Genomic DNA, 20,990 nt, shown 5'->3' with positions numbered 1-20,990 from the left:
ACTTTTTCCATATCTCTTAATCAACTTCAGCCCTAAATAAAAAAAATAGCAAATGTCATTTTTTTTTTCTGATTGAGGATCCTCCATCACTGCGTGTGGTTACAATAAACTAGCAAAATAAGTTGCAGAGAAACAAATTCCCACTGAATCTGAATTAAAAGGATTTTATTTTGGTGCGATTACACTGTAGTAATTGGTGTGATGCACGTAAACTGTAGTAGTTTTTCTTCCTTTATTCATATTGCAATATTATATTATCATTGCTTTCAACCGATTTCATACAGTGATTCATTTTTAGCGCATATAAACATACTGAGAGTGGATTTGGTCCTGTGCCTTTGATTCCAAACTCATTCTCATGACGCCATGTATCATCTTCATAGCTCACTTTTTCCCTCCACTGTTTATCGAGGACGTCTGTGAAACTGGCCTTGGATCAGTGGCTTGGCCTCCTTCCATCACGGCAACCATCAAGCCCTTCGGCTACTCAAACGGCATGCGGCAGTAGCATGATGAGTAGAGCTTAGAAAGCGTAGGGCAAAGCTGCGTTATTAAATATCTGTGATGTTCCTCCATATCGCAAAGCCTGGCCTGTCTGGCTGCAAAGGATTTGGCCCACATCTTGTGACACAGCCTTGTTGGAGGATTTATGATGTACCCCTGTAGTACACTTTCCAATGAGGAAAGATGATTGCGCCGTGATGCCACCCTCTTTTCCATATGCTCCAAAATACACTAGGTTCAACACATATTGTACACACACATAGAAGTCATGTAATGTATTGTATTTTCTGGGCAATAAAGTGCACCAATATAAAAGCCCCAACCACTAACTTTTAGAAGAAACAAATATGTTTTCATGTGTTAACCTCACCGGACTATCAGCCGCAGATATATGTATATGATGTGAAATTACTTATTTACACAGAAAGATTTTGTAAATGTTTATTTACATACCTTAAATGTTTCCAAACGGTGACTCTAACACGGCAGTAAAACGGCTGATCACACAAAACAAAAGTCATTGTCATGGACCCACTCAAGGTGGAAGCTCGCTCTCCAATCAGATAAACAGACTTAATAACTCCAATGTGATGTTTTGGTCAATTTACTTAGGAATATGTGAAACTAAAACAATACAAAAAGAATGCCATTGTAAATTGATAATGCTAAGACAGACACTTGAAAACGTGTCAGCATATTAGCTCATGCTAACAACGCTAGCGTCATTACATTACGATAGCACGTACAAATATGCATGAAAACGCTCCTACAGACATCACACATTTTACGGTTTAGTAAGTTATAGTTACGTTGTAAAACTACATTGCTTGGAGTAATGCGTCAGAAATCTATGCAGGTAATAACGCTATGGACGATTAGAAGACAGAACGGCACTTGTACTTCCGCTTCAAAGCACTAAACAGAAGGAAATGCTGTAGATGTTCAACCCGCAGCACCTGCAGTGAGCGAACTCGTCCAAAAGATGGCGCCATAGCACAAACAATAACACACCTTTTTAGTGTATTTGCTTGTGTTTAATGAAATCTATTTGTACTATGGCTATTAACGGGGAAACATCCATAAATTAGTCGCATCGTTTTATAAGCTGCAGGGTTCAAAGCAAAAGAAAAAGTAGTGTTGCCCTGATACCAATATTTTGGTACCGGTACCGGTACCAAAATTATTTCGATACTTTTCATTACTTTTCGATACTTTTGTAAATAAAGGGGATAATGCACAAAGAAGTGCATTATTGGCTTTATTCTAACAAAAAATCTTAGGGTACATTAAACATATGTTTCTTATTGCAAGTTTGTCCTTAAAATAGTGAGCATAAAAGACAATGTGTCTTTTATTAGTAAGTAAGCAAACAAAGGCTCCTAATTTAGTTTGTTGACATATGCAGTAACATATTGTGTCATTTTCCATTCTATTATTTTGTCAAAATTATTAAGGACAAGTGGTAGAAAATTAATTATTAATCTACTTGTTCATTTACTGTTAAAAATCTGTGTACTTTCTCTCTTAACATGTTCTATCTACACTTCTGTTAAAATGTAATAATCACTTATTATTCTGTTGTTTGGATGTTGTTTGGATTAGTTTTGGATGATACCACAAATTTGGGTATCAGTCTGATACCAAGTCGTTACAGGACCATACATTGGTCATATTCAAAGTCCTCATGTGTCCAGGGACATATTTCCTGAGTTTATAAAACATAATATAAATAAAAACAAAAACAAAAGAAGAAGTTGTGATGCCAAAAAATATCGACGTAATCATAGTAGTATCGACTCAGGGTTTCCCTCAGTGCTTTGTTGTTAAGGCGGCCGCCTTAACAACAGCCAATCAGCAGTGCGTATTCAGAGCGCATGGAGTCAGTGCTCAGGCAAGCAGAGAGGAGAGACGTTCGGGTGAGCAGATAGGTGTTAAGCAGGTAAGCATAAGGCCGCGGACTCTCCCCATATTATAATAAACACCTCCCAGTCCTCTTACTAGTAACATCACTATGAGCCCGTTGACGTTCTAGAAACATAAGCGGCAGCTCAGCTCTCTCGCAGTCCTTGAGGTGAAGGCTAATTAGCTTTTAGCGTAACGTTAGCTCACTGTGCGGTGTGTGTGTGTGCGCGCGTGCGTGCATGCTAACGTGTGTGTGTGTGTATGTGTGTGTGTGTGTGTGTGTGTGTATGTGTGTGTGTGTGTGTGTGTGTGTGTGTGTGTGTGTGTGTGTACCGCACATGAAACGGACAGCAAAGTCCTGTCTGTCTGAGAGAAAGACAAGCATTATTGACCTACAGTTAACAACTAAGTTATTTCACTTGACCTTTTTGAGCTGTGTTGAAGCAGCAAAAAAGGACATTATGTTAAATGAAGAGTTTCCTGAAGCTGTCTCTGATAGTTTATATAATAATGTAACTGCATCACAAAGGTGTTCAGGGATAAATAGTCTCTCCTATTGCTTTTGTACTATTTTTTCAGCTATAGTTACATTAATCAATAGTAATGTAGCAGCCTAGTTTTGAATGGCAGGGTCCCTGCTATCACATGTTAATAAAAATATAACATTTAGGCTCCAGCACCCCCCGCGACCTCAAACAGGACAAGCGGTAGAAAATGGATGGATGGATGGAGTTGAGCAGATGTCAGCATGTGGCCCTACTTTTAACTCTTTGTTTCAAACGCTTATTGCAAACGCTTATTAATTTGACTTAGTAAGTCATTATTTTGTCATTATTTTGACTTAAGTCATTATTTTGTCATTATTTTGACTTAGTAAATTACTAAGTCAAAATATTGACTTACTAAGTCATAATAATGACATACTTAGTATCTCAGGTAAGTAGGACTGTAGGTAAGTAGGACTGTTTTGTGTTTTGTTTTTACTTAACGTAAAAAATATCAAGATATATATATCGCCATTCAGCAAATGGAGCGGAAAACACAACCAAAAATTGTAGGCTTCTTCACGCGACGAAGCCGGCCTACTTCACCACAGTCTGTAGTTTATTGCCCCCCCAGGCTGTGGTGGCAGCGACGAGTTGGAGACGTGATGGCGACAGGTTACACTGTTCCTTACACCCACCCACCCCTAACTAACAAATTTTCTGAGGGAAACACTGCGACTAGATATGCTCCTGTACTTTGGTATCATTACAGTGGATGTCAGGTGTAGATCCACCCATGGCATTTGTTTACATTTTGACACTGGTGAGCTACGGTGTGTAGTGAAGCATGTTTAGCTATTCCTCGTCCTGCAGGGATGATACCTGTAACAAACTTACTTTATTTGTCGCCATGGAGGCGAGTATTAGTGATTTAGAAGTAACTAAAACACTGCAGACTGTGGCTGAACTTAAGCCGCTAACGAGCTAGCCATGTCTTAAAGCACCTCTTCCTGAGGGCGTTTCAGTGTTATAACTTCCTCTTTTTCATTAGTGTTTAAGCCAAAATGCGTCCGTTCACCCTTTCCTGTCTACACACTGTCTGCTTGTAAGTACGTTGTGATTGTGCGCTACCGAACATGCTCGTCTGCTCGAAAACCAGCAATGACACGACGTCACGATGACGGGGGCGCGGGGGAAATGGTGGAACGGTACTTTTCAGAGGCGGTATAATACCGAATATGAATCATTAGTATCGCGGTACTATACTGACACCCGTATACCGTACAACCCTAGTCCGGAATGTATGGTATTTAAATGAAAAACTATAAGATCCATGTCAATTAATTCTGCTTTTCACTAGACAACACACTACAGTCATAGTCCAAAGCTTGTTAAAACTGGTAGTTGTTTACATGTAGACTGGCGGTAGAGATGCTCTCTTTATGTTTATCTGGACATAATGAAGCAGCAAAACGGTTACACCTCAAAGAAAACCAGTGGGAAGCTGAATTAAAATACACTGTGTCAATAATGAGCTATCTAAATTCAAAGTTTATATTACTTCGAATTACACAAAAGTGTGGCTCCAGGCAACACTGGCAGAAACTCTACAGAGCTTTCTGCTTGGATGCCTGATGAGTCTTCCCGTTGAACGAAACGACGACACGGTCTCTCCAGGTGACGACGTCTAAGTCGCCGAATGTATCTGCAGGGCAATATTAAGTGTATTGCAACTTCACCTCCTTTTCTTGCATACATGAGTGGCTGTCAACATGTTGGCTGCAGTCTGCCAATCTCCCGTATGTGCGGGGCCAAACACACACCTACACACACTCACAAGCACAGCGAGGGACGTTAGCAGTTGAGGCTCTGATTGCTGACAACTCTGAAGTGCGTACTAAGTGGATACACACACATTTAGACACGCACGCCGACTTTAAAAGGATGACTGCGGGGTGACAGTGATTAAAAGAGGTTGCACGTCCTTGCTTTCCTGGAACGAAACGGTGGCTAAACAGAAAATGACACGGGTAACTGCTCTTAAACAGTTATCGGTAAAACTGCCTTGCATGCACCCGTCACCACATTCGGTATTAAAAACACAATTTTGGCTGTAATTTCTATGAATTGAGGGAACGATTCCCAGCCCTGCGGGAGATTAAAGTTTGTAGTTTACTACAACGTGTTTCTTGCTAACTGTCATATTCCTCATGACTGACAGATGTTTTTGTGTAGTTATTTATGTTTTATCCCATTTTGTTCTTTTTGTGTTCCTCCATATCCTGTTTTGTTCTCAATGTTGCCCTTTCACTGGGGTTGAGGGAACTGTGGGGTGCAGCTGTTTCTTTTTAGAGGGCTTCCGATTTTTGGCTAAATTATCCCTCAATGCCATATTGAAAGGCAAGCGTCGTCGTTCATGATAGCGCTGTAGGTAATATATCCGAACTAATTCGCGGAAAATAACATTGCTTCGGCTGTGATACGATCAGAAAATACTGTGATTCATTAGATAAGAAGTCCCTTCTTCCTAATAAGGAGAAAACAGCCGTAATTGGATGTGAGGATCGTTACCAGATCGACAAGTCTGAGTGGAGCAGAGACCGCGACATCTTCTTTGAGGTTTCATACCCGGACTTTGTGAAATACCTAATTTTCCAACCCAGTCCATTTTACACTTTTAAGGACTTATAAGAGTAAATGATAATGGTAAATGGCTTATACTTGTATAGCGCTTTTCTACCTTCAAGGTACTCAAAGCGCTTTAACACTATCTGCCATGCAAAGCCCTAACCACGACCCATCCGGAGCAAGGGTGAAGTGTCTTGCTCAAGGACACAGCGGACATGACGAGGTTGGTAGAAGGTGGGGATTGAACCAGCAACCCTCAGGTTACTGGCACGGCCACTCTCCCAACCACGGCACGCCGTCCCCAGAGCCTATGGCCTATGGCCCGTTTGTTTGTGGATGGGTGGACATAGTGTTGTCAAGGCCAGAGTCATGCACTGGCAGAAATGATCCGACCCAAGTTTGACACCCTGAATAATCACGGAAAACTAATCTAAAGTCATCTCAGAACACTGTGACTGTAAAGCAGGATTGGGAGAAGGTTGTTCTCGTGTCGCTTCAGTTTTGTTTTATGTGGCGGATGCAGTCCAGACGAGAAAAGTGAGTACAGTATCCATTATCAAGACAACTGCTCACAAAGTTCTTTGACCAAAGACATCAAGTTAATGTAAAGTGGGGCTGTCATTTATGTTGGATTCATTTTTACTTACAAAATTGTCTTATATACCTGAAAGGAAATTATCTGAACAAACACAATGTCGTCATAGCACGTCACATTTGATTGCAGCAATCCATGCTCGCCTTTGCCGTTCTCTCTTCTTTTCAGCCGCTTACGTCTGTCCAGAAATGCCCTTAGGAATGTGATAAAAGCAAGTAATATCTCTCAAACCTTGATTGTGGCAGTTGACAATCACACACGTCATCGGCATTATGAGAATCACTGGATGAATGATCAGCAACAATGAGCGTGAATACAAAGTCTACTAATATGGCTACTGCAATGCATTGTGGGAATCCCGGTAAAATCCAAAACCCTCTGTTGGCAACCAGAAAAGCACCATCTCCAGAAGAATTAAATAAACCAAGGGAACATTCTTGTCTGTCAACCACTCTCTTTGTCTGTGAATGGAGGCAGATCATAGAAAAGTAACCTAAACGTAAGGTAACTTAGTAGAAATGATCCGGATCACCCGAAAAATATGCCTGGGCCAATAATCAATAAATTCGAAGAATAAATGTAAATTAACTCCATAATCCTACCAGCATGAATAAATGACCATGTCCGTGTGTTTTCTTCGTTTCTTGCTTCCAGACATGGTGCAAGAAGATTCGCTCAGGCCATCGCTCTCAGCACCGGAGTGTGTTTGTTCAATAGCAGAAGTAAGTGAATGAAGGGAGCTTGTCCTTCATCCACAATCTTTGTCACTGTGAGTAAACAAAAAATAGGAGGAAACACGATGATTGCAAAGTCAAATATCCCGTTGTCAGAATATTTTGGCTTCAAACCGAATGACCAAGATCAGCCCATCAATATGGACTAATGAAAATTTGTTGGAAAGTAATGGTAACCAAAAAAATTACCAACAAAACAAACGTTTTCAACCTGGGTAGAAAAAAAACTGCACATCAAGATGTTTAATATTTGTTGAAGTGCAATTTTTAGCTAACAGAGAGAATCCTTTTTATGTTTGTTTGTTTATTTACAAAACCCAAAACCAGTGAAGTTTGCACGTTGAGTAAATCGTAAATAACAACAGAATACAATGATTGGCAAATCCTTTTCAACCTATATTCAATTGAATAGACTGCAAAGACAAGACAATTAACGTTCGAACTGGTAAACTTAGCTAAATATTAGCTAATTTGGAATTTGATGCTTGCAACACGTTTCAAAAAAGCTGGCATAAGTGGCAAACAAGACTGAGATAGTTGAGGAATGCTCATCAAACACTTATTTTGGAACATCCCACAGGTGAACATGCTAATTGGGCACAGGTGGGTGCCATGATTGGGTATAAAAGCAGCTTCCATGAAATGCTCCATCATTCACAAACAAGGATAGGGCGAGGGTCACCACTTTGTGAACAAATGTGTGAACAAATTGTCCAACAGTTTAAGAAACAACATTTCTCAATGAGCTATTGCAAGGAATTTAGGAATTTAACCATCTACGGTCCGTAATATCATCAAAAGGTTCCGAGAATCTGAAGAAATCACTGCACATAAGCAGCAAGGCCGAAAACCAAACATGAAATGCCCGTGACTTTCGATCCCTCAGACGGTACTGCATTAAAAACCGACATCAGTGTGTAAAGGATATCACCACATGGGCTCAGGAACACTTCAGAAAACCACTGTTAATAACTACAGTTTGTCGCTACATCTGTAAGTGCAAGTTAAAACTCTACTATGCAAAGCCAAAGCCACTCATCAACAACACCCAGAAACGCCGCCGACTTTAGTGAGAGAATGGGAAAGAATTCCACCTGAAAAGCTTCAAAAATTGGTCTCTTCAGTTCCCAAACGTTTACTGAGTGTTGTTTAAGGGAAAGCCATGTAACACAGTGGTAAAAATGCCCCTGTGCCAACTTTTTTGCAATGTGTTGCTGCCATTAAAATCTAAGTTAATGATTATTTGCAAAAAAAAATTAAGTTCCTCAGTTCGAACATTAAATATCTTATCTTTGCAGTGCATTCCATTGAATATAAGTTGAAAAGGATTTACAAATCATTCTGTTTTTATTTACGATTTACACAATGTGCCAACTTCACTGGTTTTGGATTTTGTATTTAGGATTATCAAAAGTTATTGACCTTCCAATTACAATGGTAAAAACTACAAATGAGAAATAAAAGTGTATTGCTTTTAAAGGGAACACTTGCATTATAAATATAAATTATTATCTTGTCACAACAAATACAAACACAACAAAAAGATAACATAAAGTGGGACTGGGTGACTTATTAATTGAATCGTTATATCCAAGTTTTTTGTTGCAGACAATTTAAAAAAAAAAAAAAAAATAAGTTTTTCTTTTGTTCCCCCTGCATAGTTTTTGCCCCTGTGAGCTTCTGTACTCCTCACACGCCCCCTATTTCCTTAGCGGAGATCCGCAAGCCGAGCAAAACATGGCTAATGCTAATGCTAACAAGAGGGAGATGCTTGTCCCAAAGAAAGGAAAAGTGTTGTCAACTGGGGCAACAGGCGTGGAACAAATGGCTGCATGTTGCAAAGTCTCTTTGAAAAAGGCAGCAGCACAACAAACCTATTCCTGCATCTGAAACAGCATCGACCCGAGTGCGGAAATCAAATGCAACACTCTACGACGCAAACAAGACCGCACAACAACAAACTCTCGCTTAAAAGCAGCTTACCGTGGCAGACTTATTTACACAAGGTAGCATGGATGATGAGAAAAGGAGCACATCCAAATCGGACAGATTGTGCGCACATGTCCTGCTGCAAAATTCTCGTTGAATTATAACGCATTTAATGGTAAATTGGTTATACTTGTATAGCGCTTTTCCACCTTCAAGGTACTCAAAGCACTTTGACACTATTTCCAGATTCACCCGTTCACACACACATTTACACATTGATGGCAGGAGGCCCTAAACACAGGGTGAAGTGTCTTGCTCAAAGACGTTCTAGGATGGCGGAAGCTGGGGATCAAACTAGGAACCCTCAGGTTGCTGGCAAAGCCGCTCTACCAACCGAGCCACACCATCCCCAATGACCAATATAATGATAGATTACATGTGCAATGAAATGTACATTGTCTTTAACATGAGTGCACACTAACAAGGATCACAGGATAAGGAGAAGCCTGTGTTTATCCACTTACTACTAAACTATAGTCCTCTCAATGTTTTACTTAAATATATATTTGCATACAATATACAATACCACATTTTTAGTTAAATCATTATTTTATTAGGGATAGAAGTTTTAAATTTGCACTTTATTGATCTGATTGATTTTATTACTATTTATTGATTATTGGTAGCTTTATTGATTTAATGGAGTTAACTTATTTGCATGCAATGCAACATTTTATTCAAGACGGAAGTATTTCCTCCCAGAGGAGGCTGTTCATTTAGTTATCTGAAAATTATTGCATAAAAAGTACAATTTATATCTGCTCTAAAAAGAACAATATTGTACATATTTGAATTTTGATAAGAGTGAGATAGCAGTGGTATTTCAAACAACTAGTTTTTGATGAAATACAAGCAAAACTACTTATGAATTATCTCTGTCATTTGTATTTATTGGTTTATTTAAAAAGTAGGGAAACAAATCTGAAAAAATAAATCTGACAGAAAAAAGTGTTCACACTTCACTTAGTTTTCCAACTTTGTTCACTACATTGTTTGCAACTTTACGCTTAAGCAACTTGGTCCATCAGTGTGTCTTTATATTGAGTTTTGGCTTATAGTTGTTGTGTTGTCACTTTATGTTGTTGGGTTGTGGCGGTTGCATGTGTTATGACTTTCTTCTGTAACTGTAACTGTTTTGTTTTTTTAATGAGAGTAGTAGCAGGTCAAACCACTGCTCCTTTAATCTGAAAATATTTGGTTGCATTCAATTTCTCAGGTAAACTTACTGTTAATTCAACCTGAAGAGACATTGTTTGCACTTCATTTTTATTATTAATATTGTATTCATTTTATGTAAAAAAAATAAAAATAAAAAAAAAAAACAGCAAAAGTATCAGCTAAAATATACTGTTAAAATGTTGGTTTACTTTTAATGAAAATCTCTTGAATATTGAAAATGAGAGCAGAAAAAGTGTCCTCTTGTTAATTCAATCTGAAGTATTAGTTGCACTTCATTCAAATGAGATTTGAATGCATTGGCAATTAATTGTTGTTTACTTGCTTGTTTGTATCCATAATTCCTTTTTACCTAATTCCCTTACAAGAAATAACAGGAATATAGGAAACTTCATCTTCAGTGTCCAGTATCTAGTATTTATTTCAAAGTCACACCGGTCAATGTTTTTTGCTAAAAAGTTACTGAATCGATTTTAACTTATAGAATCGTTTCAGATCTTATCGTTCTGAATTGACTAATATTGTATCGGCAACCTCAAAATTGTGTAAGACTCTGTTAAAACAAATTGTTACATCCCTATCAATTTTATTTGTCCAAACAGTCTTCAGGTTTTGCACGGGTCCAAATGTTAAAATCCAGAAAAAGAAGGTACAGTATACAGTGCGTCCAAAAAGTATTCACAGTGCTTCACATTTTCCGCATTTTGTTATGTTACAGCCTTATTTCGAAATGGAATAAATTCATTTTTGTCCTCAAAATTCTACAGACAATACCCCATAATGACAATGTAAATGTTTCTTTTTTTTAATAATATGCAAATTTATTACACCTAAAAAACAAAAAAATATGACATGTACGTAAGTATTCAGAGCCTTTGTTTAATTAAAGTTAAAGTTAAAGTACCAATGATTGTCACACACACACTAGGTGTGGCGAGATTATTCTCTGCATTTGACCCATCACCCTTGATCACCCCCTGGGAGGTGAGGGGAGCAGTGGGCAGCAGCGGTGGCCGCGCCCGGGAATCATTTTGGTGATTTAACCCCCAATTCCAACCCTTGATGCTGAGTGCCAAGCAGGGAGGTAATGGGTCCCATTTTTATAGTCTTTGGTATGACTCGGCCGGGGTTTGAACTCACAACCTACCGATCTCAGGGCGGACACTCTAACCACTAGGCCACTGAGTAGTAATACTTTGTTGATGCATATTTGGCAGCAGTTACAACCTCAATTATTTTTGAATACGATGTTACAAGCTTGGCACACCTATCTTTGGGCGGTTTTGCCCATTCCTCTTTGTCCATTCCTCTCTGCAGCACCTCTCAAGCTCCATCAGGTTGGATGGTAAGTATTGGTTTCCATCCAGGAATGTCTCTGCACATTGCTGCAAATACATGTGCTTTCTTTTTTTTTTTTGGATCAATTTAAACAAATAAAAAAAACACTTTCCACATTGTCATTGATGACAATGTGTGTAGAATTTTAAGGGGAAAATTAACTTATTCTATTTTGGAATATGGCTGTAACATACCAAAAATGTGGAAAAAGTGAAGCGCTGTGAATACTTTCTGGATGACTATATTTGCTTTATATGAATACATGACCTTGCTGTTGGCCTGGCACTTTATAAAAAGCAGCATATGGTGGTTCAAAACATAACAATTTTATTCTATGGCCACTTGTTCAGTGGATGCACACATGAGGCCAAACCCTTGAACCTGAGCCAGGTCAAGGCCTGCAGAAGGTAACCTTCCATATGTTTTCATTCAAGTGCGACTGAAGCCGTCCGAGCACCAGCAGGAAGGCTCTTTCCTGTGTCACAGGGCACCAAGGATGACAGCTTCACACACTCATTGTGTACCGGTACAGCCAGACTAAACTGACAGGTGTCACCTTATTATTTTTCTGTGCAAAAGCCAGGCTCAGTCTGCAGGGAGTTGATTAGCAAGAACCTGTTGCCACATTTACCCACGGCACAATGCCAAGCTCATGAGAGAATTGAGCAGATATGCTGCATTGGGGGACACTGGTAGGCCTAAAATTAGCTCAGCAATGAAGCGAGGCTGCCAACAGTATGGCACGCATTTATGACATCTGAGTGTCATTATCACATATCTGTGGCTGTGGGGATTATTTGTTGCAAGATTTTGAAATTCTAATTAGCTAATTGCAGCAGTATATTAAATCAGTGTGTTGACAATTCCCATTGATGCTTAATTTGCATGTTACATGTATAAGATGACATAATTAAACTCAATTTAAGGCACTCTGTATTAGAGATGGTTAACGAATTTGGTACTTTTAGAGGTGCTGATCGAAGTTCGTCGCTGCATCCGATTTCTGCAAATTTAAACGGTGCCATATTTCCATACCTTGCTTGTGAAGACACGGACGGTTGCAGACTCAAACACCTGACCGGGAAACAAGCAGTCAAGCAATGCCTCTTCTAAGTAATATTACAATTTTCCATGCCGACAATGCAAGGAGAAGGCACTCAAAAGTACAGTAGGGTTCCACTTTTCAAAATGTGCTAGCCCCAATGCTAATTTACATTGGATTTGCAATATACATGCTACCCATTAGTATTAGCAAGTTCACATGGCGATTTCAACACATCCAAACTCAAAACTACAACTAAGATGCATGTTATGATCAAACAGCGGTTGTGTAATAAGTACAATACTTACAGTTTAAACACTTTGTAAGACTCAACAAAAGAAAAGGCTGGAACATTCAACTTAATGACAAAGACTACTTCCTGGTTAAGGCAACAGAACATAGTCTATGCACTACAGCCATCTAACATCTTGGAATTGCAACTGCATGCAAAGTCTACTATATAACACTTTCAAATGAGACTCAAAAGTGTAAGAAAACAAGATAACAACTGGACAGCACAGCTCAGTGTTAAATGTTAAATTATTATTATTATTATTTTTACATAAACAACACCTATATCAATTTTCAGGTACCTGTATTTGGTACTGTATCAATTCAAATGTGAAAGGCCCTATTCCTACTCTGTACCGAGATTTTTTTCAAACATGGCAGCTAAATTATTACTGTGGTTCTAAAAAGACCCCAAATGCCCACATGATTGATTTGACCTGCAACTCAAGAAAAATCCAAACTCACAAAAGCCAGAAATTATCACAGAGAATCAATTCAACCTTTATTTAAATAATACCTCAAATGATGTGACAGCTTTTTTCATCCAACCACAACCGGAATGGGTTTTAAAACCTTCTTAAAATGTCACACAATAGTTTTCCACAGTCTCACAAAAACTATTTTATGATAAAACTATCGATTACTTTCTGTCACTGTCCGATTTATTTCAAACAAAACAAACCCTCTTACCCAATCCAAATAAAAAAGCATCACCAATACCATATCCTCATCTGCATAAAAACAATAATAATATTAAAAGATAATTAAAAAATAAACAATGGTCTGTATCCGAAAGGGAGCATGTTTCTTAGACATCAATACAATACTTGACAAATTAAGTATACTAACAGGATACATACAGTATTATATTTAATTCCATTCACAAATCAATATATTTTATGTGTCCTCCTTTTATTGTAATTGTTTGTATTGAATTATGTTATTGCTTGGTTTGATTTCCTCATCCAATTGATTCCACTGAGTCAAGAGAGTTTTATTTATTTATTTATTTATTTACAGACAGACATAGTTTTGTATTTCATGATTGTTTCTTTTGTTGATATCAGAGTTTGTTCTGCAAAAAGGTCATCCATAGAAGCACACAGCTTATGGACAGGGACCCACAGTTAAAATATACATCATCATATAATATACAAAATACAATAGAATACAATACTTTTCAAAATCTACCCACCAAATACCCATTTACAATTTAATTTCTTAATAAAAAAGGAATCTTTGAATCCACCAAATCAGTCTCAATATCATATTATTCAAATGTGATTAAAAGGTTGCATCTTGAAGTTCTGCGATAATCTCATCATACATACAGAGGTCAAGATCAAAATTATGCGACTAATGTGAATTCCTCAACCATAAGGGGTGTGTTAAAATTACTAAGCATAACGTCGCAATAAGTTTAGTTTAAGACACTTTTATGTTTAAAGAATTTTGATTATTTTATAAAGCTATCAATCTCATTCCAGATCACCGGGCCTCTACAGGCTATACTAAAGCTTGTACACTTTAGATGACGATTTTTCCCTCTTAATAAAAGTTTACTTCTAGTGTTACGTCCATGACAGTGGTTCTTAACCTTGTTGGAGGTACCGAACCCCACCAGTTTCATATGCGCATTCACCGAACCCTTCTTTAGTGAAAAAAAAATAAAAATTCAAGACAAAGTTAGATGTTTTTGGTAACACTTTAGTATGGGGAACATATTCTAAGTAACAACGACTTAATTTAGAGTTATTTGGACTCTAGGGGAACATATTCTTAAGTAATAAAGACTTAATTTAGAGTTATTTGGTTAGGGTTAGGGGTAGAGAATTAGGGTTATAATAAGGCCATGCCGAATAAGGCATTAATAAGTACTTAATAATGACTAGTTAAGAGCCAATATGTTACTAATTTGCATGTTAATAAGCAACTAATTAATGGTGAATATGTTCCCCATACTAAAGTGTTACCATGTTTTTTTACTGGTGCACAAAATGAACCGTGCATGAACATCACCTTGTTCAAAGAACAAAACCAACACAGTGCATAAATTCACAACAAATTACACACCTGCAAATCAGTCAGATGTTGCCGTATCCGTAATACACCGATAGGGAGAAGTTTGTATTCACACGATGAGTCGGGTGTGTCTTGACCTCCGCCGAACCCCTGAGGCCGACTCACCGAACCCCTAGGGTTCGATCAAACCCAGGTTAAGAACCACTGGTCTATGAGAAGTAGCGGTCACTGGAATGAGCTGGCAGAGTATAGAATTTAATCCATATACTACGTTATACATAATACAAGCACTGTAGAGTATGTTGCACTCCGTGAGCTTCAGAAGACTGTACCCATAAAAAAAGAGGATTTGAGGGAGCATTGAAGTTTGCCCATGATACAACACGTATGACTTTCTTCTGAAGAATCTCCAGTTTTTTAAGATAACTGGGCTGTGTGTTACACCATACAACAGGGGTGCTCATTACGTCGATCGCGAGCTACCGGTCGATCGCGGATGGTGTGTCAGTCGATCACCAGCCAGGCATTAAAAAAATAGTCCTAAAAATGAGCGATCATAAATCTTCACTATGACGTCACTTTCGTCACTTGATTGACATTCACGGCACCCGAGGGTCTTCTGAGATGACGCTGGCTGCTGCCAGCTCATTAAAATTACCGACAGGAAGGCGAGAAACACTTTATTTCAACAGACTCTGGCGCCGTACCTGTCGTCAAAACTCCAAAGACCGACTTCACAGTTGCACAATAAAAGCTCTGCTTCATCCTGCCTGCGCTAACAAAATAAGAGTCTCAGAAAGCTGGCGTGCACAAGCTAGCAAGCTACGGAGTTTGCCGACATTGTATTTCTTGTAAAGTGTATACAAAGGAGTACGGAATTGGACAGAAAGGAGGACTTTTTTTCTCCTCCATTCGAAAATGTGGACGTTATCAGCACCACTGTCTGATTCCTATCAATGCAAGTCATCAGAATCAGGTAATACACCAACTTATATTCTTGTCTTCATGAAAGAAAGGAATCTATATGTGTTAAACATGCTTGTATTATCTTTAAACACTTTTAACTTATTAACAATATTAACTATATGTGTTAAACATGCTTGTATTATCTTTAAACACCTTTAACTTATTAACAATATTAAGTATATGTGTTAAACATGCTTGTATTATCATTAAACACCTTTAACTTGTTAACAATATTAACTGTATGTATTAAACATACTTGTATTATCTTTAACCACCTTTAAGTTGTTAACAATATTAACTATATGTGTTAAACATGCTTGTATTATCTTTAACCACCTTTAAGTTGTTAACAATATTAACTATATGTGTTAAACATGCTTGTATTATCACTAAACACCTTTAACTTGTTAACAATATTAACTATATGTATTAAACATACTTGTATTTTCATTAAACACCTTTAATTTATTAACAATATTAACAATATGTGTTAAACATGCTTGTATTATCATTAAACACCTTTAACTTGTTAACAAAAGCATATATTTCATAAATAAGTAAATATAAATGATATATATGAATGAGGTAGATCCCCACGACTTGATCAATTGAAAAGTAGCTCGCCTGCAGATAAAGTGTGAGCACCCCTGCCATACAACATTGCAATAGTTTATATGTGGTTCAAATAGAGTTCGATACAGAATTCAGAAAGATAGATGCTACAAATAAATGCAAGCCAACGCTCAAGCCATGCAAAAAGATATCTGTCAGAATAATGAGCAATAATAAAGACATGATGAGCTGCTGTTAAATAAAAGGACCACTCTTAAGTACTATTAAGCAGAGGTGTGGACTCGAGTCACATGACTTGGACTCGAGTCAGACTCGAGTCATGAATTTGATGACTTTAGACTCGACTTGACAAAATGTAAAAAGACTTGCAACTCGACTTAGACTTTAACATCAATGACTTGTGACTTCACTTGGACTTGAGCCTTTTGAATTGACATGACTTGACATGACTTGCTACTTTCCCCAAAACCCAAAGATGAAAAAGTTATTCGGGAGCGCTCCGTATTTTTCATCGTGTACTTGTCTATCAGCGTTGCGTGTGTCAGCTGGTGTGGTCTCAGTACAACAGCCAATCAAATTAGATCTACTTTGTTTTCATCACACAGCATTCATCCAATCAAATTGCAGGACAACCAACGAAGAAGACATGTCCAAACCACACGCCAGTGAACAAAAAATGATACCTAAAATAATTTTGTTTGGGTATAAAAATTACGAGGTGGTCAACACAAAACGGTTTGCAGTATGCAACACATGCGGTTCGAAAATTACTGATGGAGAGGCAACAACTTCCAACTTCGTCCGGCATTTGAAGTTGCACAAAGAACGGTAAGTTTTGAATGTAAGATAACGTTTATTGGCTAAGTAACGTGACTTTTATTTGCTGTGTAGTTAAATCAGTGAGACTGTAAACTCACTGCTAACGTTATAACGTTATTGCAAACACGGGAATCTGTTGCAGTTCACTACCTTATTCATACTTTTTGTTCAGTGATTTTTTTTAAGCAGGGTTACGTTAGTCAATATATCACACGTAACGTTAGACGGCGGTCAGCAGCACCGCGTATTTTAGCCACCTAAAAAAAGACAAAAATAGTAAAATAAAGGTCAGTTAAAATGTATACTATATTATGAATATGTGTACCGTTTTAGCTAGCTTTCTGACATACTGTTGGTTGTTTACCTCAGTGGTCCCCAACCACCGGGCCGCGGCCCGCTACTGGTCCGTGGATCGATTGGTATCGGGCCGCACAAGAAATATATATATATTTTTTTTTTTTTATTAAATCAACATAAAAAACACAAGATACACTTACAAGTAGTGCACCAACCCAAAACAACTCTCTCCCCCCTTTTGTTCTGGGCATTGAACATGAAGACTCTTCCTTCACTGTTCCGAGTGGCCATGAGAGTCTTGGCAGTGCCTGCCTCCAGTGCTCCAGTGGAGCGAGTTTTCAGCCATGGTGGCATCATACTACGCCCCCATCATGCACAAATGACTGACAGACTCTTGGCTAATTTGGTCTTTTGCAAATGCAATGCAGCATAGGGCCCTGACATATAAAAAGTACAACTTTTTTGTTATGTTCACGTATATGTCATGTTTTTTCAATGTTAACACTTTTGTACAAATAAGTACATTTGCACTTTATTTTTCAGTGTGTTTGTTCTGTAAAGGAATGAGTTAATGTTTAAAATGACTGGTTAATAGTGCTATTATAAAGTGCAATGTCAGCACAATTTTCTTTCCTGCAATTTAAAATGCACTTGTTTTAATAAATAAATACAGCATTTGAAAAGCATACACAATCTGTGTTAATATATTAGTCTGTGGTTAAAAGGACTTGAAAGGACTCGAAACTCAAAATGCAGGACTTAGGACTTGACTTGAGACTTTCCAGTCTTGACTTTGGACTTGACTCGGGGCTTGCCTGTCTTGACTCGGGACTTGACTCGGACTTGAGGGCAAAGACTTGAGACTTACTTGTGACTTGCAAAACAATGACTTGGTCCCACCTCTGCTATTAAGGTCCACATCATGTCACTAACACTTCAATGGGCCAACCTGCACAATACTACTCGATTTGATTGTTTAAAAACTTGTTTTTAGAAATATAATAATGCTTAGGAAGTACTTCAAAATGATGATTGGTCTGCATGGGAGGTGTTTTTGATGGTAACATGCAGTGCAGAATGATGTCCACCACCTGGAAACTACACTGATAACAAACACATTTACGTTTGTATTGTTGTGTATTGATTCCCATTAGATCGTAGAGCCCTGGTATTATGTGAACTAAGTGAGAAAGGGAGGAGCAATACAGAGCATCATATGTATCTGCATCAGAAGGACATATTTGCATTCACGCCACACAGGCTTAGTTGCCCTTCACATCATTTCAAAATAAATTATGCGATATTTCCTACCTTTGGAGTGAGCCGCGCTCAAGCCCAGAACGACCGCAGCCAAGAAGCCGGCTGGAGTCAGCATCTTCTCGGCGAACACCTCCTCTTCTTCTTTGCTCTTTATTTTGTCTCTTTCTCTCCTCTTCGCCGTCTTTCTCTTTCTTTGTACACTCTTGCTTTTTTCCCTCCCGCTTCCCACTCTCTTCCGAGTTGTGTGAGGACACCTTGCTGGTGGAATGTGCGAGAAGACTGGACCGCGTGGTGCCTTCACGGGATCCGCGGTGCTCCGTGAAGTAGAGTGCTTCCTGCTGCTCCGACGGGACCTGAAGCGGGCAGGCAGGCGGTGTAGCCCGGGACTGGACCGACTGACGTCACAGGGAAGAGAGCGATTTCGCAAATCCCTCCCTCCTTCTCATCCAGCCTCCTCCCTTCCCTCCCTTAGAAGTTATAGTGAAATACACTATATTGCCAAAAGTATTTGGCCACCTGCCTTGACTCACATATGAACTTGAAGTGCCATCCCATTCCTAACCCATAGGGCAGTGTTTTTCAACCACTGTGCCGCGGCACACTAGTGCATACTTGCCAACCCTCCCGGATTTTCCGGGAGACTCCCGAAATTCAGCGCCTCTCCCGAAAACCTCCCGGGACACATTTTCTCCCGAAAAGCTCCCGAAATTCAGGCGAACCTGGAGGCCACGCCCCCTCCAGCTCCATGCGGACCTGGAGGGTCTGCATGGAGCAATGTTATATTGAGTTGGAGGCAATAAACAGGCGAGGGGATGAAGTATGTCTCTTTACTGTAGACTTCAGAACAGACACTTGACGTCAGGTCACGTAAATTGTTGGCCAACCAAAAAGTAACCCCAGTACGCTATAGCCAACATTCACCAGGAGATGGCAACAGACAAACATAGATCACTCTATTACATTCCAGTCTCTCCATGTTTTCTCGCCATGGTAACATGTGATCCTCATGCACTGTGCGCTGTCTCTGTCCCTCTTGATATATATATATATATATATATATATATATATATATAAGAAAATACTTCACTTTCAGTGAATTCTAGCTATATATATATATATATATATATATATATATATATATATATATATATATATATATATATATATATATGTATATATATATATATATATTTATTTTATCATGTATATATATATTTTTATTTTTATTTTTTTTTTTATTTTACTATATATATATATATATACAGTATATGTATGTATGTATATATATATATATATATATATATATATATATATATATATATATATATATATATATATATATATATATATATATATATATATATATATATATACTGTATACATATATATATATGAAATACTTGACTTGGTGAATTCTAGCTGTAAATATACTCCTCCCCTCTTAGCCATGCCCCCAACCACGCCGCCGCCCCACCCCGACCACGCCCCCCACCTCCCGAAATTGGAGGTCTCAAGGTTGGCAAGTATGCACTAGTGTGCCGTGAGATACAGTCTGGTGCATACTTGCCAACCCTCCCGGATTTTCCGGGAGACTCCCGAAATTCAGCGCCTCTCCCGAAAACCTCCCGGGACACATTTTCTCCCGAAAAGCTCCCGAAATTCAGGCGAACCTGGAGGCCACGCCCCCTCCAGCTCCATGCGGACCTGGAGGGTCTGCATGGAGCAATGTTGTTGTAATATATTGAGTTGGAGGCAATAAACAGGCGAGGGGATGAAGTATGTCTCTTTACTGTAGACTTCAGAACAGACACTTGACGTCAGGTGCGCAACACCACGTAAATTGTTGGCCAACCAAAAAGTAACCCCAGTACGCTATAGCCAACATTCACCAGGAGATGGCAACAGACAAACATAGATCACTCTATTACATTCCAGTCTCTCCATGTTTTCTCGCCATGGTAACATGTGATCCTCATGCACTGTGCGCTGTCTCTGTCCCTCTTGATATATATATATATATATATATATATATATATATATAAGAAAATACTTCACTTTCAGTGAATTCTAGCTATATATATATATATATATATATATATATATATATATATATATATATATATATATATATATATATTTATATATATATATATATATGTATATATATATATATATATATTTATTTTATCATGTATATATATATTTTTTTTTTTTTTTTTTTTTATTTTACTATATATATATATATATACAGTATATATATGTATATATATATATACAGTATATATAGGTATATATATATATATATATTAGAGATGCGCGGTTTGCGGACACAACCGCGGAGTCCGCGGATTATCCGCGGATCGGGCGGA

General features: G+C 38.2%; 1 protein-coding gene across 1 annotated transcript in view; it reads right to left on the bottom strand.

The window, feature by feature from the left end:
* LOC133572578 (calsyntenin-2-like) overlaps positions 1 to 19,003 on the bottom strand; it is an 839,649-nt gene extending 820,646 nt beyond the window's left edge. Inside the window, exon 1 of the mRNA XM_061925391.2 lies at positions 18,673 to 19,003. Coding sequence (XP_061781375.2) covers positions 18,673 to 18,736 — 64 coding nt within the window. The 5' untranslated portion in view covers positions 18,737 to 19,003. The remainder of the gene's footprint in view (positions 1 to 18,672) is intronic.
* Between the last annotated feature and the right edge of the window lie 1,987 nt (positions 19,004 to 20,990).

This window comes from Nerophis lumbriciformis, linkage group LG30 (genome assembly GCF_033978685.3).
Source record: "Nerophis lumbriciformis linkage group LG30, RoL_Nlum_v2.1, whole genome shotgun sequence".
NCBI lineage: Eukaryota > Metazoa > Chordata > Actinopteri > Syngnathiformes > Syngnathidae > Nerophis > Nerophis lumbriciformis.
This window is presented reverse-complemented; position numbering and strand designations above follow the sequence as displayed.